We start from the raw sequence: 25,629 nt of genomic DNA, 5'->3' as shown, positions 1-25,629 counted from the left end.
ACTACCGGTACGGTACCGGTACTAGTAGTACAAGTACTAGTATTGCATACGTGCGCGCACATCTACTTAGACGATGTCGATGCCGTCGTCGTCGTCGTGACCACCGCCAAGGGTGGAATCAGACACATCAGTTGTGAAATCGCCTTCACCGTCCCATCCGTGCCCGATGTACATCCACGTAGGATCATCGCTATTCGAATCGGCCTCTTCTTCTCGTTTCGTCTCGGGTAACGCCAATCGCGGGCGGTGCTGAGTGCTGGCACCGCCAGCTTCGAGTGAGCCTTGGACTCGAATATCAGCCAAACGTGCAGACACCTGCTTTGCAAGCTGCGTGTCCACTTCGGAGAGCGCTGCGCTCGCGATGGAGGCCATCATCTCCACCTGTCGACGAGCCTCCGTCAGAGCGTGGTCTGCTCGGTCAACCGTCTCACCGAGAAGCGCGGTCGACCCAACGACTTCCAGCACCTCTCCGTCAACCGAATAGAGAGTAATCGGCGACTGCGCCGGGTTCGCCATCCAGTCATCGGCGACGTTGATGCGCGCCACGCCGTGGGTGTGAATATTATCGAGTGCCATGGCCTTGTTATTGCCGGGTTGCCACGTGATCATGTGCGTGTTACCGTAGATCGATTCCATGCGCGGCTCGGTCGTACCCCACGGCGGCCAGTATGGTGGTGTGTCACCGGGTACTGCGCCCACAATTTTCTCGATTACCACGTACTTGTATTCGTAGTTCAAACCAGTATTTAACATCATTGTTCCCGTCCACTTGTTGCCGTCAGTCCAGGTGAGCTTCAAACCTTTTTGAATGGACCAATCGCACCACGTGCCGACCGCAAGCACCCGTTGTCCTGGAATAGTCTGGAAGGGAACGCTGAATTCCACTGGGATTATGTGTCCGGTCTCCGTCGTGCTTGTCGCGGCGATTGAAGATTGCAGATCTTTGAAAGTAGCGCTCGACTCTGCACTCGCTTGCGATAGAGATCTTTCCATGTCTCTAATGCGGGTTTGCGTCACTTCCAATGCTTCATCGAGCGACGCCGATTTACCGAGCTCGGCGAGTTCTTTCGCAATTCTGCGTTCAAGCGCTCCGAGACCTCGCGAACATGTTGCGAGAGTTTGCCGACATGAGCTAATTTGGGCGCTCATAGCGTCTAACTCAGCGCGAAGCATTCGAGCATCGATGGAACCATCTTCACCTCCTCCTTCGACAAGTCTCAACTGATCCTCTGTCTGCTTCTGCCGACGAGCCACTATTTCAATGCGTTGGACCATATTGCACGCAGTGATGAAAGTTTCGTCCGCCGAATCTGGAATGAAGGCCCCATCGGCTGCGTTAAATGCGTCCACAGGTAGGACATCGAATCTGGCACTTGATTCTGGTCCGGACGAATATTGCAGCATGTAGTGATCCGCCAACTCCTTGGCTTCCAGTAACTCTTCGCGCAGCTTGGAATTTTCCTTGGTTAACTCATCTTGTTTACCACGCTCCTGTTCCAATTCGATATCACGAGCTCTCAGAGCCGCCTCGAGCGACGACTTATCCTCTAGCAATTTCGACACTTGGTCATGCAATCGAGCAACTTGCTCTGCGTCGACATCTTGTCTACTTCGCGTCAATTCAGAGCGTGCCAAGTCGACATCGAGTTGGTAACGTTGTTTCTCCGTCTGAAGTGCTCGCATATCGGCCAGAGCCTCATCAAGGGCTGAATCACTATCACGCAGCTTATCCTCAAGTTCCTGTTGTGTACGTAGGAGTGTCTCCACCGTTGCCAGAGCTTGATCTCGGGCAACTTCTGCCGTCTTCAATGCTTGCTCGGACTTTGTCTCAACCTCCAACAGGCGGTCGATCTCAGCATGGAGAGAGTTGCGTTCAGCCTCGAACACGACTCGATCATTAGCAAGAGCAACGCGCATACTGTCCAGTTCGAATTCTGCGTCCTTAAGTTGCGATAACAGAGCGATGTGCTCAGCGTCCGAACCGGTCGATAATTGGGCAGCTTCCGCCAGTTCATGTCGATCGAGCTTGCACAGAAGCACATCAAGCTCGGCCCGAAGACCGTCGCGCTCAGACTCCAAAGCAGATTGCCTCTCAGCCTGGTCGCTGAGCACGCGCTCAAGATCGGCGTCGCGGGCAGCGAGCTGCGCCTCAAGCGTAGCGCGCTGTGCATCAAAATCAGACGACGAAGCAACCTGAACCTCTTCCAGTTCATGTAGCTTGGACACAAGCGCATCCAACTCAGACTGGAGCGACGCGCGCTCAGACTCAAGCTCAGCGATGCGAGCAGAGCGAGACTCCCCGGAAGCCTGAGACTCGATCAACTCCGCGCGCACACGCTCCAACTCAGCAAGCTCGGCCCGAAGACCGTCGCGCTCAGACTCCAAAGCAGATTGCCTCTCAGCCTGGTCGCTGAGCACGCGCTCAAGATCGGCGTCGCGGGCAGCGAGCTGCGCCTCAAGCGTAGCGCGCTGTGCATCAAAATCAGACGACGAAGCAACCTGAACCTCTTCCAGTTCATGTAGCTTGGACACAAGCGCATCCAACTCAGACTGGAGCGACGCGCGCTCAGACTCAAGCTCAGCGATGCGAGCAGAGCGAGACTCCCCGGAAGCCTGAGACTCGATCAACTCCGCGCGCACACGCTCCAACTCAGCAAGCTCGGCCCGAAGACCGTCGCGCTCAGACTCCAAAGCAGATTGCCTCTCAGCCTGGTCGCTGAGCACGCGCTCAAGATCGGCGTCGCGGGCAGCGAGCTGCGCCTCAAGCGTAGCGCGCTGTGCATCAAAATCAGACGACGAAGCAACCTGAACCTCTTCCAGTTCATGTAGCTTGGACACAAGCGCATCCAACTCAGACTGGAGCGACGCGCGCTCAGACTCAAGCTCAGCGATGCGAGCAGAGCGAGACTCCCCGGAAGCCTGAGACTCGATCAACTCCGCGCGCACACGCTCCAACTCAGCAAGCTCAGCCCGAAGACCGTCGCGCTCAGACTCCAAAGCAGATTGCCTCTCAGCCTGGTCGCTGAGCACGCGCTCAAGATCGGCGTCGCGGGCAGCGAGCTGCGCCTCAAGCGTAGCGCGCTGTGCATCAAAATCAGACGACGAAGCAACCTGAACCTCTTCCAGTTCATGTAGCTTGGACACAAGCGCATCCAACTCAGACTGGAGCGACGCGCGCTCAGACTCAAGCTCAGCGATGCGAGCAGAGCGAGACTCCCCGGAAGCCTGAGACTCGATCAACTCCGCGCGCACACGCTCCAACTCAGCAAGCTCGGCCCGAAGACCGTCGCGCTCAGACTCTAAAGCAGATTGCCTCTCAGCCTGGTCGCTGAGCACGCGCTCAAGCTCGAATTCAATCGAGTCACGCTCGATCTCAAGTGATGACAGATCCTGGCGCGCGCGCTTCAGCTCGACATCACGAGCGGCAAGCTGTTCCTCAATAGCACCACGCTGCGCATCAAAATCAGACGACGAAGCAACCTGAACCTCTTCCAGTTCATGAAGCTTGGACACAAGCGCATCCAACTCAGACTGGAGCGACGCGCGCTCAGACTCAAGCTCAGCGATGCGAGCAGAGCGAGACTCCCCGGAAGCCTGAGACTCGATCAACTCCGCGCGCACACGCTCCAACTCAGCAAGTTCAGCCCGAAGACCGTCGCGCTCAGACTCCAAAGCAGATTGCCTCTCAGCCTGGTCGCTGAGCACGCGCTCAAGATCGGCGTCGCGGGCAGCGAGCTGCGCCTCAAGAGAAGCTCGCCCTGAGGCATTGTCAGCGTCATCAGAGAACGACGCGAGTCTTTCTTCAAGGTTGGCAATCTTAACGATCATGGCGTCCCTATTGCTGAAGCTTCCTTCAATTCGAATGAACTTTTTACTTCTCTTCTTGCTCTTCTTTTTCTTCCTGTTTGCCTCTTGACTTATATATTGCTGCTGAGATGGCGCGTCGACAGTAGTCAACTGCTCAGTCTCAGCGTGGAGTGCTTCACGTTCAGTATTGGTCAATGCTTGCAAATCCGTCATCTCAGCGCGAATGCGATCGATTGCCGCGTTCCGATCGGCAAGCTTCGCTTCAAGCTCTATACGCAATGAGACGATGTTTGCGTTGCTTAATGGCGTCATCGAAAGTTGCGACTCAAGAGCGCGACGAGATCGCTGCTCCACTTCGTCGTATGATTTTTCCACATCTTGTTCCCCACCCGACGCGTCATCGGAATTTGATTCTCGAGTAGCTAGGCGCTTCAGCTCTGCTTGAAGAGCGAGGCATTCCGACTTCAGAGAAGCCAGAGTTTCTGCTTGTGAAGCTGCATGATCGCGTTGCTCCACCAGTGGCTCATCCATCTCAGAGAAAAGCTGAGCATGTGAGTCCATGGCACTTAATACGTCGTTAGAGGATTCCTTAAGCCTATGAATTGTTGCTTCGCGAGCCACGATCTTCTGCTCAAGCTCATGCAACGCCTTCAAGTGGTCTTCGACTCGGACGAACTTTTTGCCTCTCTTCTTGTCTTTCCTCTTGAGGTCATCACGCGCCGCTTTCATCGCCGCAAGCTGGGCACGAAGCTCCTCCAGCTCGAGTTCAGACGCGAGCTCAGACTCGAGACGCTCCTTTTCGACTAGCGACAGTCGACGCTGCATGCGATCAAGCTCTTCCTCGTGAGCACAGCGCTCAGAAAGTATCGCAGCAATCTCAGCTTCAAACTGAACGCGCACGCCCTCCAGCTCGGCGTCACGGGCAGCGAGCTGTTCCTCAAGCGCAGCACGCTGCGAATCAAAATCAGACAGCGAAGCAGCCTGAACCTCTTCGAGTTCATTAAGCTTGGACACAAGTGCATCGAGCTCAGCCCGAAGACCGTCGCGTTCAAACTCCAAAGCAGATTGCCTCTCAGACTGGTCGCTGCGCACGCGCTCCAGCTCGGCGTCACGGGCAGCGAGCTGTTCCTCAAGCGCAGCACGCTGCGAATCAAAATCAGACAGCGAAGCAGCCTGAACCTCTTCGAGTTCATTAAGCTTGGACACAAGTGCATCGAGCTCAGCCCGAAGACCGTCGCGTTCAAACTCCAAAGCAGATTGCCTCTCAGACTGGTCGCTGCGCACGCGCTCCAGCTCGGCGTCACGGGCAGCGAGCTGTTCCTCAAGCGCAGCACGCTGCGAATCAAAATCAGACAGCGAAGCAGCCTGAACCTCTTCGAGTTCATGAAGCTTGGAAACAAGTGCATCGAGCTCAGCCCGAAGACCGTCGCGCTCAGACTCCAAAGCAGATTGCCTCTCAGCCCGGTCGCTGCGCACGCGCTCAAGATCGGCGTCACGAGCGGCAAGCTGTTCCTCAAGCGCAGCACGCTGCGAATCAAAATCAGACAGCGAAGCAGCCTGAACCTCTTCGAGTTCATGAAGCCTGGACACAAGTGCATCGAGCTCAGCCCGAAGACCGTCGCGCTCAGACTCCAAAGCAGATTGCCTCTCAGACTGGTCGCTGCGCACGCGCTCCAGCTCGGCGTCACGGGCAGCGAGCTGTTCCTCAAGCGCAGCACGCTGCGAATCAAAATCAGACAGCGAAGCAGCCTGAACCTCTTCGAGTTCATGAAGCTTGGAAACAAGTACATCGAGCTCAGACCGAAGACCGTCGCGCTCAGACTCCAAAGCAGATTGCCTCTCAGACTGGTCGCTGCGCACGCGCTCCAGCTCGGCGTCACGAGCGGCAAGCTGTTCCTCAAGCGCAGCACGCTGCGAATCAAAATCAGACAGCGAAGCAGCCTGAACCTCTTCGAGTTCATGAAGCCTGGACACAAGTGCATCGAGCTCAGCCCGAAGACCGTCGCGCTCAGACTCTAAAGCAGATTGCCTCTCAGCCCGGTCGCTGCGCACGCGCTCCAGCTCGGCGTCACGAGCAGCGAGCTGTTCCTCAAGCGCAGCACGCTGCGAATCAAAATCAGACAGCGAAGCAGCCTGAACCTCTTCGAGTTCATGAAGCTTGGACACAAGTGCATCGAGCTCAGCCCGAAGACCGTCGCGTTCAAACTCCAAAGCAGATTGCCTCTCAGACTGGTCGCTGCGCACGCGCTCCAGCTCGGCGTCGCGGGCAGCGAGCTTTTCTTCTAACGTTGCACGAGAGCGGTCTAATTCGGCAGACTGTCCGTCCAATTTTCCTTCGAGCTCGGCACGTTTGAGTTCTTCGACGCTTGAAAGCTCTTCCAATTTTGCAGTAAGAGAATCACACTGTTTTTGAAGTTTTACGCGTTGAGTTTCCGATGACTTCTCCAGATCATCATGACGTTTAACCAATTCGGCAAGACGAAGTTCGAGCTGATTACGATTCTCGATGGATTCATCAAGCTGTGCCAGCGCATTAGAAGCATCGTTATCTAAAGCCGCTCGTGCATCAATAGCGACTTGACGCTCACTTTCAAGTCGTTGGAGCTCACTCTGCAGATAATCGCGTTCATGTCGCATCTCCACCAGGGCTTGCGCAGAGTGCTTAAGTTCCGTTTCCTTCGAGTCTAGGGCATCTGAAACGGACTCAAGTTGAGCCTCGAGGTACTTGACCCTGGAAATTGATTCCAACTCAGTGGCTTCAAGTTCTCCAATACTCTTCAGAGCTCGCTCGAGATCGGAAACAACGCTATCACGCGCCCTCTCAACCTCCGTCTTGGTGCGCAGAGCGTCCGAGAGAGATGTTTGAGCGACCTTGTATTGTAAAAGGATATCTTGCATTCTTGCGTCAGGTTCATCAGAGGACGGGTCGCTCAACGCTGCAGCGAGCTCAGCCTCAAGACGTGCGATGTCATTTCTCATACTTTCAGTCAGCGATTTCTGATCTGGAGCGGAACCGAGTAGTGAGTTGAGATCCATGATGACCTCATCTTTTTCCGTGACCTCGTCATTCAACCTGGATACGTCGGCTTCTAGATTTTGAATTTGAGAAATGAGCGAATCCACTTCAGCAGTTTTTCGTAGTCTTGAGACTTCAGACTCCAACAGCAAGCGCTTGGACTCGGACTCTTGAACCACCGTAATCGCCTCGCTGAGTCTTTTTTTGAGGACCTCAGTCGCGTCATCGGGAAGTATGGCGCTGAACGACGGATCACTTGAAGCCGCTGCAAGCTCAGACTCGAGACGTGCGATATCATTCCTCATCGTCTCGATCAGCACCGTTGCGTCCGCTGCAGAGTCCGCCAATGTTTCGACGTCATCTTCAGCTGCCGTAAACTCTTCTACACTCATCAGTTTCTCTTTCAATTCGGTTCTGAGATTTCGCTCGACATCGAGCTGTTGCACTACGATACTCTCAGCCTCTCTAAGAGCTTGCTCTTTTTCAGCAAGTTGCTCCGTGAGTATCTCACGTATTTCGTCGCGCTCACGTACAGCGTTCCTGAACTGATTTTCCGCGTTCGAAAGATTATCCCAGCTTGCTTCTAAGGCAGCGGCACGTTTCGCCAATTCTTGATTCAGACGGCTGATCTCGCTCATCGCGCGTTCCATCCGTTCGTCTTGAACATTTTCTGCCACTCTTAACCGCAACAACTCGTCCTTCAAAGATTGCTTTTCGACTTCTGAGGAATGGTATGCAGACATGGCGTCGTCAAGTTCGAGCTCTTTGTCACTGAGTTGCAGTTTCAGTGAATCGATCATAAGTTCGAGTTCTCGAGTGCTGTCGTTCGACACTGCTTTCTCAAGTTGCGAACGAAGTTGTTCAAGTCGCTCGTCACGCTCATCTAGAGAAATCTTCAAGGCATCTACATCGCCCAGAGCAATATTTGCTGCCTCTTGTTGTTCATCGAGAGCTCTTTCCAGCTTGCTGATTGCATCTTCGAGCTTCAACACTACTTGCTCATGCTCATCTTCTCGTAAAGCTAGCTCATCAGCTGCATAGACTGTCACACGTTCCAGTTCCCTCACCTCGGCGATAGCGTGCTCAAGCCAAGCAACGCCATCTGCACTCAGATCGGCACTACTACTTGCGAACTCATCGAGACCAGCAAGCACCGAAATATCCGTACGTGGCCAAATCAGTGGACTCATACTCACAGAGTTTTCATATTGCGTCAACGTCACCCGTGCTTCGTCCAACTGGCTTTGAATCTCTTCCAATTTTAGCTCTGCTTGCTGCTTCTCACGGACTGCCTCTTGCAGCTCTCGCTCAAGAGACGCTGAAATGTCCATTTTGCCATCTTCAACAATGAATGCATCCATTTTCGCCATGAGCGCGTCACGCTCAGACTCCAAAGCAGATTGCATCTCAGCCTGGTCGCTGAGCACGCGCTCAAGATCGGCGTCGCGGGCAGCGAGCTGCGCCTCAAGCGTAGCGCGCTGTGCATCAAAATCAGACAACGAAGCAACCTGAACCTCTTCCAGTTCATGAAGCTTGGACACAAGCGCATCCAACTCAGACTGGAGCGACGCGCGCTCAGATTCAAGCTCAGCGATGCGAGCAGAGCGAGACTCCCCGGAAGCCTGAGACTCGATCAACTCCGCGCGCACACGCTCCAACTCAGCAAGCTCGGCCCGAAGACCGTCGCGCTCAGACTCCAAAGCAGATTGCCTCTCAGCCTGGTCGCTGAGCACGCGCTCAAGATCGGCGTCGCGGGCAGCGAGCTGCGCCTCAAGCGTAGCGCGCTGTGCATCAAAATCAGACGACGAAGCAACCTGAACCTCTTCCAGTTCATGTAGCTTGGACACAAGCGCATCCAACTCAGACTGGAGCGACGCGCGCTCAGACTCAAGCTCAGCGATGCGAGCAGAGCGAGACTCCCCAGAAGCCTGAGACTCGATCAACTCCGCGCGCACACGCTCCAACTCAGCAAGCTCGGCCCGAAGACCGTCGCGCTCAGACTCCAAAGCAGATTGCCTCTCAGCCTGGTCGCTGAGCACGCGCTCAAGCTCGAATTCAATCGAGTCACGCTCGTTCTCAAGTGATGACAGATCCTGGCGCGCGCGCTTCAGCTCGACATCACGAGCGGCAAGCTGTTCCTCAATAGCACCACGCTGCGCATCAAAATCAGACGACGAAGCAACCTGAACCTCTTCCAGTTCATGAAGCTTGGACACAAGCGCATCCAACTCAGACTGGAGCGACGCGCGCTCAGACTCAAGCTCAGCGATGCGAGCAGAGCGAGACTCCCCGGAAGCCTGAGACTCGATCAACTCCGCGCGCACACGCTCCAACTCAGCAAGCTCGGCCCGAAGACCGTCGCGCTCAGACTCCAAAGCAGATTGCCTCTCAGCCTGGTCGCTGAGCACGCGCTCAAGATCGGCGTCGCGGGCAGCGAGCTGCGCCTCAAGCGTAGCGCGCTGTGCATCAAAATCAGACGACGAAGCAACCTGAACCTCTTCCAGTTCATGTAGCTTGGACACAAGCGCATCCAACTCAGACTGGAGCGACGCGCGCTCAGACTCAAGCTCAGCGATGCGAGCAGAGCGAGACTCTCCAGAAGCCTGAGACTCGATCAACTCCGCGCGCACACGCTCCAACTCAGCAAGCTCGGCCCGAAGACCGTCGCGCTCAGACTCAACATCTGCAAGATGCGAGCGAAGGCTTTTGACCTCCGATCCATCATGCACTGAACCATTGTCTATCAAATTAGATTCAGTGCCCCACTCCGAGTCCGCTAGGGCTGCAGCAAGCTCTGACTCGAGGCGCACGATATCACGCCTCATCGCATCAACAATAGAAGAAGACGCAGTTGTTCGCGAGTTTTGGTCGGTTGACGAGTCACATGAGATATCCATTGTCGTATCAGGAGATTCCTTCGATGACTGTGACACGACGCTTTCCTGCAGCGAAGAAATTCTTTTCTCGAGTGAATGGACAGTTTGTTCTGCCTCATCGCGCGCCATCGCGAGATTATGTACCTCGAGCGTAAGCGACTCAAGGTCCTTCATCAAGACGTTTTTATCACTCTGACTTGACAGCAATTTCTCTTCCATATCCGCGATTTTCATATTCGCAGAATGAAGTTCATGATCGCGGCTGTTGACATCTTGCTGCAGAGCTTCAACCGAATCTTGAAGATCGTTGACGAGCTGCTCAGTTGCTTTCAAACTGTTCAGATCCTCAGCTTGATCCGAAAGCAGATTTTTGAGTACGTCTGGAGCAGTCGTGCTGCCCGTTTCGTGGTGCAATTGCTGATCCAACTTGGATTCAAGCGCAACAATTTGACTATCCCGCTCGGCTATCCTGGATCTCAGATCGGTTTCAATCTCTTTCGCAGTCATTTCACGAGCCTTGAACTCGTCCTTGGTGCGATCCAACTCGTAACGGATTTCGTCAATTACTGCACTCGCAGCAGCCAGAGACTTTTCGGATTGTTCCTCACGTTCTTTCAGAGCTACCAGGGTTGATTGCAACTCAGCGCGAGTCAAGTCAAGTTCAGATCTTGACCTCTCGAGCGCCTCAACGATTTGATCAACGTCCTCAAACAAAGTAGGACCGAAAAAACCCTCGGAAAGTGCCTGCTCACGTTGTTTGATGATCGCCTTCAGTTCCTGTATCTTCTTTTTCAGAGAAGTAACCGAACCCTGACCGCTTGATGCCGACTGCAACTCTTCCTGGAGACGATGAACTTGCTGCATCGTCAAAGTATACACATCAGATAATTCCTCAAACTGAAGCTGCCTCGATTCAGCAGCAGACTGCAGCAGGAGTTTTTCACGCACGATATCATCAAGTGAAAGCTGTAATGCACCGCACTCAGACTCAACGGCCGAAAGTTTTGACTCAAGCTCGGCGATGCGAGCAGAGCGAGACTCCCCGGAAGCATGAGACTCGATCAACTCCGCGCGCACACGCTCCAGCTCGGCGTCGCGGGCAGCGAGCTGTTCCTCAAGAGCACCACGCTGCGCATCGAAATCAGACGACGAAGCAACCTGAGACGCCTCAACATCACTGAGCTTAGACGCAAGTGCATCCAAGTCAGACTGGAGCGACGCGCGCTCAGACTCAAGCTCGGCGATGCGAGCAGAGCGAGACTCCCCGGAAGCCTGAGACTCGATCAACTCCGCGCGCACACGCTCCAGCTCGGCGTCGCGGGCAGTGAGCTGTTCCTCAATTGCAGCGCGCTGTGCATCAGAATCAGACGACGAAGCAACCTGAGACGCTTCGACATCACTGAGCTTACACGCAAGTGCATCCAACTCAGACTGGAGCGACGCACGCTCAGACTCAAGCTCGGCGATGCGAGCAGAGCGAGACTCCCCGGAAGCCTGAGACTCGATCAACTCCGCGCGCACACGCTCCAGCTCGGCGTCGCGGGCAGCGAGCTGCGCCTCAAGAGCACCACGCTGCGCACCATCCTCACCGGAAGATGGAGCGGCAGCGAGCTCTGCACGAAGATCATCACACTGTGACTTGATAGCTCCAATGTCGATATCGCGCTGCCGAATTCTGCGATCAAGCTCTTCTCTGCTCTGTTCTACCTCTTGCAATTTGTCTGTCAACTCATCGATCTTAAAGCCGGCAGCTTCGGATTGGCTTTCGGCTAACTGTATTCCCTCTCGCAACGTATCCACAATCAGTTGATCACTAACTGCTTGAGCCTCTAGTCCAGATATTTTGCTGTTAGCCTCATCGAGCTGCTGTTTGAGCGCTTCGAGGCGCTCGCTGGCTTTTTCGAGCTCTTTCCCTTTCAAAAGAATGCGTTCATCGAACTCGTTCGCGATCTTCTCGCTCATCACCCGGTTGGCATCAAACAGCCGTGTCGCCTCAGCTTGGGAATTCTCAAATCGAGTCTGGAGATCGTTGAGGCGCAGCTCAAGTGCCGATTTGTCTTGCGCAGATATGTCTTTGAGTGAAAGCAATTCCGTCGATGTTACGTTGAGCTTCGCAAGCACATCATCGAGGTCATTCGCAGCAGCAGCAAGTGCGGCTTGCATTGTTGATTCGAGCTCAAACGCACGTCCCTCAGCCGCTCTGATAGCCTCCACCTTGTCAGCCACATCTAGTTCAAGTACGCCTATTTCGTCGCGTAGCTTATTAACAATGCCTTCATTTTCATCACGAACTCGATCGAGTTCGAGCTTCGCCTCCTCTGCATTTAGTGAGGACATCTTAAGCTCAGTCTCTAATCGCACTTTGATGCCTTGAAGTTTCGCAACTTCTCTTCGCACATCAAGATCATCTTGAGACATTGAAGAATTCTTGTCTTTCAGTAAATCTATCTCCATCCTGAGCGAATCAATTAGTTGCATTTGCTCGGAGCGCTCGCTTTCTGCAGCAGCCCTTAAATACTTCAACTCCTCTTTCAGGTCCGCGACTTGAGAGATGAGTTGATTGCGATCGGTACGCATTGTATCACCGTCGATCCGCATGGATGATATTTTTCTCTCTTTCTCGTCAATCTTTCGCTGCAACTTCTCAGATTTGGCTTTCATGGATTTGAAACCTTTCTCCAGTTTTTTTAACTGCAGTTTTTCCACGCTTTCGTTCAGCTCTCGGGTGCGCTGAGAAATCGAGCGCTCCAGCGTTGAAGCTGTATCGATAACTTTTGAGAAGTCGTACGCCCTGAGGTTCAACTTACCCATGGTCATTGAGCTTAGACGCATAAAGCTCTTCAACAGACCGGACGGTTCGTCACTTGAAATTGGCGATGGAAGGCTCTTGGTGTTGACCGGAGTTGATAGCGCAGAGGGAAGCAGCAATAATCGTGCACTGGCACCAGCGAGTTCAGAGCGAAGTCGCTCAACCTCGATCTCACGTTCCCTCGCCTCTGCTTCGAGTGTCGTACGCAATGCGGCGATGTCGGCGTCACGTGAGGCCTTCAGAGAAGAGTACTTCCTTTGAAGTTCAAGGCGTTCAGGTTTCGTCAACTGTGACATCGAAAACTGCTGCGCCATCGCCTCACTGAGTTCTGTGCGAAGCAGGTCGCGCTCAGATTCAGCAGCAGCAAGACGCGAGCGCAGATGCTCGACTTCCGGAAGCTCATCGGAAAGCACACGCTCCAGCTCGAATTCAATCAAGTCACGCTCGTCCTCAAGTGATGACAGATCCTGGCGCGCGCGCTCCAGCTCGGCGTCGCGGGCAGCGAGCTGCGCCTCAAGAGCACCACGCTGCGCATCAAAATCAGACAACGAAGCAACTTGTCGAGACATTGCATCACTGAGCTCTGTACGAAGCACGTCGCGCTCAGATTCAACAGTAGCAAGACGCGAACGCAGATGCTCGACTTCCGGAAGCTCATCGGAAAGCACGCGCTCGAGTTCGATTTCAATCGAGTCACGCTCGTTCTTAAGTGATGACAGATCCTGGCGCACGCGCTCGAGCTCAGCCTCAGAATCCGCGAGCTTGGACTCTAGCTCGGTTTGATTAGCAGCCAGTTCAATTCGTTCTTGGAGCACTCGTTGTTTTGCCTCGAGCTCTTCTTCCACCTGAGCGAGCTTTGCTTTTGAGTCTGCGAGCGCCCGCGACGCAGATTCTTCACATCTCTTCAACGCTTTTATCTCTGACTGGCGCTCCTCAACTTGTTTACGATAGTCCAAACCCTGTCGCGTTTTGTCGGACATTTCTGTGGCTAATTGTTCCATTTCTTTTCGAATACTGTCCATCTCATTGTTCAGAGCGTCTATCTCGGCTTGTGCTTCACGCTTCAACTCAACCCGCTGAGCCTCAAGCTGTTCTTGCGCCTCCGCTAGCTGTTTTCTAAGGAGTAACTCTACATCACTCATCTCCGCTGCTCTCTGCTCTCTGAGCATATTTAGTTCGACGTTCAGGCTGTCAACTTCACGTTTCAAATCTTCAACCAAGCTATCAGCAGCGTCATGTGATAATGCCGCTTCCAACTCCGCCACTTTGATTTGCAATTCCGCTTCTAAATCGGATCGCCGACCATTAATTTGTTCTATACTGGCGTTTGCATCTGATAACTGTGCGCTAAGTGATTGCAGCTTTGCTTGAAGCGTTCTTGTTTCATGCTCAAGACGCTGAATTATCTGCGCATCACTCTCGCTCTTTTCTTCTGCGCTTTGTAACTCCGCTAATAGGTCCATTTTAGCCTTGAGGGCCTCGTCAACAGTCCTCGTGGCCGTTTGCAACTCCTTGACAGATGCCTCTAATTCAATCTCTAGTTTGACGCGTTCCTTCCGCCAGTCCTCCAGCGCGATACGCTCCCGCTCGCGCACTGTGTCAAGCTCGGACGTTATGCTTAAAAGGCGAGCTTCTAGCTCTTCACGTTTGCAACCACTGTTGATTTCTTGCTCTTGCAGCTGGGACAACTTGCGTTCAAGAGTTTCTATGTTTGCACGAAGATCCGCTATGACAGCCGATGATCGTTTTTTGCCGGTGTCAAGAGAATCTTGGAGCTCGACGATTGTGAAGATCTGAGAGCTAACCAGTCTCAGACCCCAAACTGCTCTCTGATCAATGAGATCCTTGATCTGTGGGTCATCTTTCACGGAAGCGCTTTTGAGCTTGTCAATGGCATAATCTAAGCGAGAAACTGCCGCGGCCGCGCGTATGGACTCCATCCATATTTCCAAATCGGATTCGTATGAAGTTTGAGCGCTTTGAAATCGCTCGCGAGTTGATGACGCTCTTCTTAGCTCCGCACGTATCGCACTTACATCCGCCTCGACTTGTGCAATGGACACTGGGTTGGCGTTCTGGTTTTTGAGCTCAGCGAGCCGTGCCTGGCGGCGTTCAAGTACTCTCTCAAGCTCTGCCTCGATAGAAACGCCGATGTTCAAAGCGATATCAATTTCGCTTGAGACGATCTGGCTCATATCGATATTCCGATCCGTCGCCGTGCGTCGGCGACGATACTGGCGCTTGCGAACTCTTCGTCTGCACTGTTTTGACGACGGCTCGTCGACAGATTTCGTTGACGCCGAGGAAGACGCTATCATTGATGCGGACAGCTCTCGCACAACCGTGAACGGTGGTGCGTAAACGATACGTCTAGGAACGGACCATTCCGCTAGGTCGTCGTCGGTCTCATGCGTGTTGTCGTGCGTGTCTGACATGGCATCTTCAATGACGGGCAACGAGGTGGGCTCGTCAGTGATATCTTCAGCGTCAACTTCTTGCTGCACTTCAGCCTGAGGCTCTGTGAAGATTGGCATGATACGGGCCGATCGCAACAGCTCAATAGAGGATTCCGGCCTTTCGGCTGCACGCGGAACATTCGCACTAGAGAGAACATCGACATCCGTGACAAAACTGGGCATACTCCTCGTAATTCGCTCCGAAACTTTCTGCGTTTTTGTCATGATGGTGCGGATTATCCAGTGGTCCACGGTGTATAACACGTGCATCGCTCTAAGCCAACGAAGCGCAGCCGAGAAAACAAAAGCGATCAACGAACTCCATGCGCACGTATCTACAAAAGTGAGAGTAGGGATGAGCTCACTGAAAGCGTAGGCCCAACACACGATGCCCGCGACGGAACACCACGTTCCATGAAGGGTAGAGTCCGCCAAAAGCCTCATCGGTGATCGTCTCGTCGTCACACTGTGCAAGCGTAAGTCCATGGCGTACACGCCGAAAAGAGACGAGAGTGTGGAGACGATAACTATGAAAACGACGTCAGCAAGCGAACGAGGAACAACCCGCAGCGCCATCGCGTTACCAAAAATCACCACACAAGACCCGACCGTCGCAGCGGTGATCGTTCGCGTCATCGCATCGAATAGCGAGCGATTCCACCTCGCGACGTACATGCCGTAGTAAGTTGCAGAGATGGTGCTGAAAGCCAATAGCGATTGCAACGTTGGCGCAACGTCGCCCGCGAAGGATGTCACGGTCCACACCACGACATCGGCGACGACGATCAGCGCTGCCGATCTTATCAAGTGTCTGAGCACCACCACTATGGCTGCGTTCATTTCTTCCTCTTTCGTCACGAGCGCGAAGCGGTACCGCGCCTCCCGTCGCTCGTCATCGGATTCAGCCGACGGTTCTCGCCCAGAGACGAGCGCCGACGTCGAAGCGGCGACGTCTCCTCTCCGTGTCGTCTTCCCCGCCACCGTCGCTCGCGATCGCCCCACGGTGTCTCGTACCTCTGACACCCGTCTCGCTCGCGCTCGTAGCGTCGTACGCGTCCGCCGCTCTTCCCCATCGCCGCTCTCCGCTCCGCGCCGTCGTAGTAATCGCGCTCGCTGGCTTCCCAACCGCGCGCTCGCGGCGCTCCCGATCACCGTCGCGATCGTCATCTCACGCCCAACGCGTCCAATACGCGCGCACGCGCGCGCGCTTTTCTTTCAACCTCTCGCCTCGCGCGTGGCCACGCGTTCGTCGCCGCGATTCGATCGACCGCGCGCTCGATGCGTTCGATTGGAAAGATGTGATTACGCCACCGGCGCGTCGCCGCGCGCTCGTTCGCGCGCTCGAGCTCGCTCCGACGCGATCCCGTCGTCCGCGACGCGTCCGTCGCGCGTCCGTCCGTCCGTCGACGCCTCGACGCGCTCTCGCGCGCGCGCGGACGTCCGATCGCGCCGACGCCCGCGTCCTCTCGCGCGCGTCCAGAGTGGTGGTGCGCCGACGACACACGCGGGTGTTACATCGCGTCGACGTCACCGATGTGTCCGTCGAGACCGTATGGGTTTTGGTTATGACGACGTCCACGCGCGACGTCTCGCCCCGTCGACCGCGTCGCGCGCGTCGTCCGCAGCGGTCGATGCGCCCGCGCGAGGTCTGTTCGCGGGCGCGTCGACGCGCGTCGGAAATCGCGGCGTCGACGTCCGCCGTCGAGACCGCGCGGCTCGGGGCACGCGCGCGGCGACGGGGAATCTCGCGCGCGACGGCGCATCGACGGTGGCGCGCGTCGGTGGACGTCGACGCCGGGGTGATGGCGCGCGAGGGGACGGGGCGCGGGAGGTTCACCGAACACGTCGTCGCCGGGTACGAGATCGAGGGAATCTCGGTGGGGGGACAGCAGACGTCCGTCATCGTGCCCAGACTGTCGCTGTGCTTTGACAGCGGGCGATGTCCGCAGCGGAGCGTGTACGCGGATCACATGTGCGTCTCGCACACGCACATGGATCACATCGGAGGGTGCGGCATGTACGTTGCGACGAGAGGTTTGTTAAAACTGTCGCCGCCGAAGATTTTGTTACCGAAAAGACGCGTCGACGCGTTCGCGACGTTCATGGACGCCATGCGGGCGCTGGACGACAGCGAACTGAGACACGAGGCGATCGGGATCGAGCCGGGTGAGAGATTCGCGATGAGTAAGTTATTTGAGATTGCGCCGTTCAAGACGACGCATCCGGTGCCGAGCCAAGGGTACATAGTGTACGGCACCAAGCAAAAGTTGAAGTCGGAGTACGCCGGTTTGGACGGCGGCGATATTAAAAAGCTTCGAGAAAACGGGGTCATCGTCACCGATAAGGTCGAGGTACCTGAGGTGGCTTTTACGGGGGATACCACTGCTGCTTGGATCGATGACCCGGCGAACGTGGACGCGCTTCGAGCGAAACTTTTAATCATGGAATGCACGTTTGTGGACGATTCCGTGAGCAAGGAGGACGCGGAGGAATATGGGCACACGCACATCGACGATTTGATCTCGCGCGCGGACAAGTTTGAAAACGAAGGCATTTTGTTGATTCATTTCAGCGCGAGGTACAAGGCGGAAGAGGTTCGACGGGCGCTCGAGGCGAGACTACCAAAAAAACTCTTCGATAAAACCACGCCGATGCTCGTCGGGTACGACTGAAGTTAGTAGAATCCTAGGCAATGTATTGTTTCAAATTCCAACGCTAGCGCTTACTTCTTCGACGGTTTGCTCGAGCTCTTGCGTTTCGCATCTTTTACCTTGGATTTTTTGGCATCCGTCGCATCCTTGACGTGAAAGAAACCCTCCGCCCACGCGTCGGCGTCTCCTCCATCGACCAGCTTACCGACGGCGGCGTGAATCGCCTTGCGTGTTTTCGAGTCGGTATCCGCGCGAACGATCGCGGCGATAACTTTACTTCCGTGTCCATCTATCCACGTCTTGAGACTGCCCTTGAGCGCTGTGTTCCAGAACTGGGGCACGAACGCCGGGTGCTTGATTTCCAACGCCATTCGACGAAGCGTTCTGGTGGAGAAAAAATTCGTGTGCAACGACTCAAGAGCCTCGCCCGTCTCATCATCAATCTCTTTAGATGACATCGATAGCGCCACCGCGCTAGAGATGGCTTTATAGAGCGCGGTCATCTTCTCGTCACCCATCGCTTCGTGGAAAACGCCGTCACAACCCCCTGCTGCGACCTCAAATAACACGTCTGAAGCGAGGTTATTCCGTAACATCGCGGCCGCATTGGCGTTACACGCCGCGATGAGAGCATCGCCTAAACCTTGATGGAAGATTTCCGCTCGGCGCGTGCTGGCAGGCTTCTTAGCGATGCCGAATTCCGGACCATCCGCCGGAGCTTCTTCCAAATCTCCATCGTCCTCATCTTCGTTATCCTCATCCTCATCCATCTCATCCTCTCCCAGCTCGTCGTCAATGATTCCTATGTCGTCATCGTCTGAGTCGTCCTTCCCAACCGCCTTCTTTGCCGCCTTTTCAGCATCACCGCCTTTTTTCATTACTGCGAGCGTCTCCTCCGCGTCTGCGCGAATTTGTTCGGGATCTGGAAGACACTCAAGCAAGTGCGGCGGGAAGTATCTCGTGGATCGAGGGTTTAAAATGTGTAACAGCACTCGACGTGCATTTTTGTGCGATGCGACTTCTTCGATGCCTTCCTGTTTGAGCTCGCTCACGACGCCCTTTGTGAGCAGCTGTGTGTCGTCCACACAGTCAAAGAGGTGCGCGATGACGAGGTGCGCAAAGTCATCCTGTGCAACTCTCCAAATCTGACCCTTCAGCGCTTTGACGACGCCCTTGCGTTGCTTCGCTCCAGAGTGCGCGAGCATCATGTTCACCGCGTGCGAGCCCTCCTTTGTGTGCATCATACGGAGTAAACCAGCGGCGGCGATGGATCCCGCCGCCTCTGCCTTCGTGCTCGGGCCGCCCACGCTCAGGTACTCCGATAAAACGCGATGAATTACGGAGGAAGACACTAAACCTTTTTCTAATACCGGTATCATCGACGTGTTCACGTGACGAAGCGTGCTCTGGCGCTGTGCGACGGGCTTGGTGAGCAAGGCTTCACGAAGGGAACCGACCTCGGCGACGCCAAAGTGGACGAACTCTGGACCATAGAACTCAAACGTCATCGATTTCTTGTCCTTGCCCGAAGCGACGTGGTAGAGCGCTTCGACGATCTGAGACCCGACGGGATGACGAGCCAGTCTCGGAATCTGTCCCTTGAGATTGGCGAGAAGCTTGGGCACGTCCTTTTTGTCAGTAGAATCGATGAGCTTGCGAACCAAAAAGTTACCGTACAGAGACTTCGAGAGAAGGGAGATTTCCGGCGTCACCTCTGCCATGACCGACTCGCATTGCTCCGGAGTGCCGTACTTGAGCACTGCCTGCACCACACGCGAGCCTTTGTGATTGTTTGCCAGCTCTGGCACCTTGCCCTTGGACTTCTTGAAAATTTCGTCACACAGCGTGCTTCGATCCGTCTTTGAAACCTTCTTCCCCCGCATGCGCTCCCAGATCTGGGCCAACTCTTGTACTAACGCGAAGTTAGGCTTTCTCAGCGCCTTAATTTCGTCCGCCTTCGCCTTTTGCTCCTTGCGAGAGAGCGGCTTACCGTCGTTGCTGGACTTTGCCTTTTTGCTCTTTGCCTCCACGCTCTCACCAGAGCTCGGACGCTTCTCGCCTCTGTCGCGCCCCTTCGAGTCGCCCTTCGTGAAGGATTTCGATCCACCGCTCAGTTTTCTGCCCTCACTCTTCCCATCGAACGTCTTTGACTTTCGAGCCTTCGAGTCGGACGTCTTCGTCGCCGAGTCGTCGCCGCCGCCGCCGCCACTCGAGTCGGGATTGAATTTACTCTTTCGCTTCTGCGCCCTTCTCGTCTTGGCGCCGGACCCAGCCTTGGCGTCTGCACGTGTCATCGTCGAATGCGTTCTCTCACCTTCTCTCGAGCGACCGACACGCGCGAAGACACGACGACGAGTTGTGCAGTCGAGCGCGCGTGCCGAACTAAACGCATCGAGACGTGAGCGCCCGACCGGAAAGAAGAGTCGTCTTCGGAGTCGATGAATGCGCTTATTTTACATACCTAGCCATCAAGGCGCGTCGATGGACGCGCGTCGAGGCGCGCGATTCGGGGTGAGATGGAGCGAGGTTGACTCAGTCAAAAATTTTACACTCGTCGTCATCCGGAGCGGCTTCGCAGAACTCCACGACAGAGGGCGATGGGTTCATCTCGGAGTTAATCCCGGGATCGCTCACGTCGAGCTTTTGTACCTCTCGTGCGAACTCGTCCCTATCCGTGGTTTGTTGCGCCAACAGGAACGCTTGGAACGTTCTTCGCATGATGTCGCCGCGGGACAAAATACCGAGGAGGGCGCCTCGCTCGTCCACAACCGGAAGCCTCGCCAAATTCTTATCGAGCATCAACTCCGTCGCTTCGACGAGCGGTGTATCCGGTGTGCACGTCGCCGGCGTCTCGTGCATGGCTGTCAGCACCTTCGTCCCGCTTGCCTTGTACATGCGCTCTTGCAGGTTGTGAAACTGGTTCCACATTTGCTTGACGTTGCCGTTGAACTCATCACACCGACCGACGCGCGGAAACATCCCATCGTCCTTCACGCTTCTAGTCGTTTCCTTCTTCCCCACTCTGGCCATGAGATCGTACTCGCTCACCACTCCTAGCACGACTCCTTTCTCGTCCACCACGGGCACGGCGGAGATGCGGTTCTCCACCAAGAGCTTCATCGCCTCGAACACGCTCGCGTTCGGTCCCACCGAGAGCACCCTGGACGTCATCACGCTTCGTACGACGTCGCGGTTGACGATGTTCTCGATCTCATCCCAGGTCAGCGTCTCCTGATCGTTCGAGGACGCGCGCGTGCGGAGAGCGACGCGGTGACGATGTCGATGCGATCGGTTTCTTTGCGGCGACGAAGACGTCGAACGGGAGCGACGACCGAACGCGGCGTTCGATCGCGTCGCCGGCGATTGCGGGCGCGACGTGGAGCACGTCATGTCGATCGAGAGCTCGACCGCGCGCTCGGCTGTGGTAGTGACGACGTCTCTCGGCCTCACGTTTTTCACTCAAGAGACGGTGATGGGTTCGTGAACGGTCAATCAGTCTCTGGTGACTATCGGTGGGATGGTTTGAGAAATGGACGGACGCGCGGACGGATTATTGCTTGGACTCAAGATTACACGGTGCCCGAGGACACGCCGTTCCTCGCCGGGGGCTCGAGGAAGGAGAAAAACCCCTTGTTACTTTCGGCGTCTTCGACGAACAAGTCGTCCGGCACTCTCGCGGCGGCGTGCGCGCCGATGCCGAGCAGGGCGACTCCCATGCCGCTAAACAAAACCGTACCGGCGCTCGTGAGCATGAAGATCACGAACGCGCTCAAAGCCGTCATCCCCATCAACTGCTCGCGATGACTGAGCTCTCTATCACCTATCTTTAACGGTTCCGATCGAACGGCGAACACGTACGCCCACGCCGCTGCGACGCCACCGAAAACCGCGAGCGAGCTCGGGTGGAACAAGACAAATAGCGACAGCACCGCGCAAGTGAACACCAGGTAGTTGATCCGGAAGTAGTTCAGGTTCTTTTGCATCCTCGACGTGGCATCACCAAAGTTCGCCGGTCTGGAGTACGCGCTCGCGTCTAAGACCTCGCTCATCGGTCTCTGCTGACCCCACACGTGTACCGCGCTGTCCTTGACGCGATGCACCGCGGAGAACACGCCGCCCGTCGCCACGTCGCTTGACGTCCCGCTCATCTGCGTCGACGAAACGCACGCGCGCGCGAGTCGTTAGTCGATGTTTTCGAGTCGAGCGCGCGACGCCTCCCGACGTCGTTCGAGACGTGACGCTCCGGAAACGTCGTTTCGCCGTCGGGGGAAAGATCTCCGCCGCGGGCGAACGCGTTCGAGGTCTCGCACGCCGCCGCCGAGGTCTCGCGCCCCCGTCGCCTCGGACGCCGCGCACGAACGCGTGGACGTTCGACGCCCTCGCTCACCGAGCGCACCTCGCGTCGATCGAGCGCACGAACGCGCGCGCGGATGTGCGGCGAGCGAGACGAACGTTGCGGCTTTTATCCACCCGTCCGATTTTCGTACGTAGAAATCAGTGTTTTCGTTATTTTCCGTGGCAACGACCTCGACGCTCGAGCGCGGCGTCGACGGACGACCCGCGACTCGGCGAGGGGTTCACGGCGACGTGTGCGGAGCTCCGCGCGCGCCCTTTGGTCGGCCGCGCCCGTGGGCGAGCGCGGACGCCGCTCGGGTGATCACGCGCGCCCGGGCCGAGTCGATGGATTCGAGCGAGCTCGACCGCGTCGTTCGCGATGCGTTCGCTCGCTCGTCGACGCGCGCGGACGGGGAGACGTTGACCTCGAACGCGACGACGACGTTGAACGCGATTCGTGGGGACGATTCGTGTTGGAAACTGTGCCTGGACGCGTACGTCAAGTCACGAGTGGCGGAGACAAAGTTTTGGTGCTTGCAGACGCTCGCGGAGACGCTGCGCGAGCTCGTCGCGCGCGGAGCGACGATGACGGTAGAAGACGCTGAGACGCTGAGACGAGGGATCGGGACGTGCGTGGGTGAGGCGAGCGATGTGGGGACGAACTCACCCGCGTTCGTGAAGAATAAACTCGCGCAGGCGTGCGCGCTGAGCGTGGCGCTGGAGTACCCCGAGCGATGGCCGACATTTTTTACCGACGTCGCCAATCTGTTGACGAGAGGCGCGAGCGGGGTGGACATGTTCACCAGAGTGCTGGAAGCGCTGGATGAGGAAGTGATAGCGACAATAGAAGCGGGGAGGAGCGGGCGAGAGGATCAAGCGAGATCGATGCGAGTGAAGGACGCGATGCGAGCCGACGGAAGCATTCAGTTGGTGTTCGACGCATGGCGACAGTGCTTACAACATTTCACGCGCGCCGAACCCAAAGTAGCCACCAAGGTGTGGTCCGTCGCTCGGAGATACGTCGAGTGGGTCGATGTGAGCGTCGTCGCGAGTGAGGATTACGTGCGGTGCGCCAAAGAGTGCCTGATGCTCGCAGATGGCGGCGATGTGGACGAGGACGCGTGCGCTGCGGCGACATCGTACTTGCATGCGGTCGTTACGAAAGGGATGGATATCGCTACTAAAGTGCAATTGATCGCTAACACGGGCCTGGTTGATGTATATGGAGCATTGCAATCGCTTTGCATCGCGAGAGGGGACGATTTGGACGAGGAGTTTGTCACGCAGGTTACGAATCTTGGTTCCGCCATCGGCACGGAGCTCCTGAGTGCACACAGGATGGAAAATGTAACCGCGCTAGGACCCGAGTTGCCCGCGCGTGTGAGCGCTATGTTGCACCAAGTGACTCCTTTGGTTTTATCTAGCATCGGTTTCAGACACGAGCGAGCAGTTCTGGTGGCTTTGCCGTTCCTGTACGCTTACGTCAGTCATGTGAAGTCCCAACCAGCTTTACTAAGCACGGCACAGCCCGCGCTCGAGGTAGCGTGCCAGGCGCTCATAGCGCGTGGTTCATTTCCCGTAGAAAACACGGATGGTTTGGATTGGGACGATGGCGCGAGCGCGCTCACGCAAGAGTTTGAGGGCGAAGTTCTCAGCTTGCGCACCGAGCTCAACGTGCAGTTCAAAAATATCGCTCGTCTCGCACCGCAGTTGGCTCGAGAGGTGGTGCGGCAAGTTCTAACGAATGCTATTGTTGCGGGTGATCTGAATTCGCGTCGTTGGGAAAATATTGAGGTCGCGGTATCGGCGCTTTATACCCTTGGCGAGGGCGCCGACGATCCCGCAGTGAAGCCGATGTCGACGGAGGAACGATCCAAGGCGACGAACGGTACTGGTGAGGTTACAGAAACTCCGCTCGGTGCGCTCGCGGTATCACTCATTCGCTGTTGGGATGCAAATGCGGGCAAGGCTGCTCATCACCGCTTGGTGGCGCCGATTTTTCTGGAGACGTGCGTTCGATACCATGCGATTTTAGAGCATGACGATGCGTCGTTGTTGGTGGCTCTCACCGCGTTTTTAGACGCGCGCGGCATAGCGCATCGAGATCGAGCTGTCCGGTCGCGAGCGTGTTACTTACTCGCACGCCTCTCTCGACCTCTTCGATGCAAACTTTCCGACCGTGTGGAGGACATTATGCGCGCAATCCACCCTCACTTGATAGACATCGCGCGTTCATTGCCAGAGCAGAACGCAGTTAACACCACGGTTGTTTCAGTGAGCGCTTCGGGCATTCAAAGCAGAGCCATGGCGGAAAGTGGTAATGACGACACCCTATACCTGTTCGAGGCGGTGGGTGTGCTGTTAGGGGCGGATGAGGTGGACGAGCAGGAGCAGTACAGGCATTTGTCCCAAATTGCCTCTGCTTTGTGCCATCAAATCGAAGAGGTCGTGGATGGGCGGTCGGGCGCCGATGACCTAACTCGCGTCGCTCTCGCGACTAGGGCAATCATAGCTTTCGGGAACGTCTCCAAGGGTTTTGCTCAGCGTACGTGCCTGACTGCGAGGCCGCAAACTGGCGAGGTGTTCAGGTCGTGCTTGGCCACATCGCTCCGATGTTTGGACATTTGGCCTCGCAATGCGAGCGTAAGGAGTAGAGTGACGGGATTACTGCATAGAATGATCGAATTGCTCGGTACAACAGTCACGCAGTACCTTGCATCGACGGTTGACAGATTGCGTCGAGACGCCGACGCGCTTGAACTGCGAGAGACTCTGGTGCTGTTCAATCAGCTTTTGGCAACTTACAAGGCGGAACTCGCCCCGTTCGTCGTTCAGGTACTGCCAAACGTTGCGGACCAAGTATTTAGGACGATAACAACGGCACTCGCGCAAGCCTCAGAGCAGGCCATGGGTGGGAACGTCGCAAAGAACACGGAAACCATACGCGAGTCGGAGGAGCTCGAACGAACGTGGCTGACAACAGCCGCCGCTCTCGGTGCAAACGGACTCTTGACGCCGACTTTTACGGGTCATCCGAACGCCGAGATCACATCTGCACTAAGGGAGCAGTTGATAACGCACCTTCTACGTACGGCCTCTTCTCACGGCTCCGTGAGTGCGCGGAAAGTTGCGCTACAAGCGCTGAAGAGTTTCATCGAGGAATGGCTCGGAGACGATCGTCCGAACGAACCTACGGGAGCGCCGGAGGGAGCGAGCAAGACTTTTACGATAAAGTATGGGCCCAGAGATGACCTTCTCCCTGGATTTGCATCGTTTGTTTTCGATCGAGTGTGCGTCGAGTGCTGCGTCGTCCCCGCGCTTCGTGGCGACTTGGACCTCGCGGACGCCGCGTCCGTCGCCGTGCTCAACGAATCGTTCGCCATCTTGGCCATAGCTCGCGTTCGAAAGCCCCAAGCGCTTTCGAGCACTCTACACCGCGCGTTCGCCGACGTGCTCGCCGATCAGGCGAACGCCGTCGCCGGCGAGTACCTCGCCGCGGTCGACGCCTACGCCGGCGGTAAGCCGCACACGCGCTCGAGCAAATCCCTTCGAGCCCTCGTCGCGGCGACCACGGAGGCGATTCGTCGGCGAGGTCGCGTCTTAGGTTCCCCTCACATCGCCAGGCGCGGTTCGTGATCTCGATCGATCGACGCCATCTCGTCTCGTTTCTTGTAACGTG

At 56.0% G+C, this 25,629-nt stretch overlaps 6 protein-coding genes across 6 annotated transcripts; 2 read left to right on the top strand and 4 right to left on the bottom strand.

Annotated features, from left to right (window-relative positions):
- Positions 1-66: 66 nt before the first annotated feature.
- Positions 67-15,804, bottom strand: OT_ostta11g00180 (Carbohydrate binding module family 20; the record flags this gene model as incomplete). The annotated part of the gene is made up of 1 exon (XM_022982934.1): positions 67-15,804. The coding sequence occupies one exon, from the start codon at positions 15,802-15,804 to the stop codon at positions 67-69; it is 15,738 nt and encodes a 5,245-aa protein (XP_022839880.1).
- A 962-nt stretch (positions 15,805-16,766) lies between these two features.
- Positions 16,767-17,636, top strand: OT_ostta11g00170 (Beta-lactamase-like; the record flags this gene model as incomplete). Its single annotated transcript, XM_003081769.1, has 1 exon — positions 16,767-17,636. The coding sequence occupies one exon, from the start codon at positions 16,767-16,769 to the stop codon at positions 17,634-17,636; it is 870 nt and encodes a 289-aa protein (XP_003081817.1).
- Positions 17,637-17,686: 50 nt separating this feature from the next.
- OT_ostta11g00160 (Armadillo-type fold) lies at positions 17,687-19,909 on the bottom strand (the record flags this gene model as incomplete). Its single annotated transcript, XM_022982933.1, has 1 exon — positions 17,687-19,909. One exon carries the CDS (start codon positions 19,907-19,909, stop codon positions 17,687-17,689), a length of 2,223 nt encoding a protein of 740 aa, XP_022839879.1.
- A 238-nt stretch (positions 19,910-20,147) lies between these two features.
- OT_ostta11g00150 (CBS domain) lies at positions 20,148-21,005 on the bottom strand (the record flags this gene model as incomplete). Its single annotated transcript, XM_003081767.1, has 1 exon — positions 20,148-21,005. The coding sequence occupies one exon, from the start codon at positions 21,003-21,005 to the stop codon at positions 20,148-20,150; it is 858 nt and encodes a 285-aa protein (XP_003081815.1).
- A 179-nt stretch (positions 21,006-21,184) lies between these two features.
- Positions 21,185-21,763, bottom strand: OT_ostta11g00140 (Prenylated rab acceptor PRA1; the record flags this gene model as incomplete). Its single annotated transcript, XM_003081766.1, has 1 exon — positions 21,185-21,763. The coding sequence occupies one exon, from the start codon at positions 21,761-21,763 to the stop codon at positions 21,185-21,187; it is 579 nt and encodes a 192-aa protein (XP_003081814.1).
- A 532-nt stretch (positions 21,764-22,295) lies between these two features.
- Positions 22,296-25,586, top strand: OT_ostta11g00130 (Armadillo-type fold; the record flags this gene model as incomplete). The annotated part of the gene is made up of 1 exon (XM_003081765.2): positions 22,296-25,586. The coding sequence occupies one exon, from the start codon at positions 22,296-22,298 to the stop codon at positions 25,584-25,586; it is 3,291 nt and encodes a 1,096-aa protein (XP_003081813.2).
- Positions 25,587-25,629: the final 43 nt, after the last annotated feature.

This window comes from Ostreococcus tauri (genome assembly GCF_000214015.3).
Source record: "Ostreococcus tauri WGS project CAID00000000 data, contig chromosome 11, whole genome shotgun sequence".
NCBI lineage: Eukaryota > Viridiplantae > Chlorophyta > Mamiellophyceae > Mamiellales > Bathycoccaceae > Ostreococcus > Ostreococcus tauri.
Note: the sequence above shows the minus strand (reverse complement) of the source record. Positions and strands in the feature narration are given on the sequence as shown.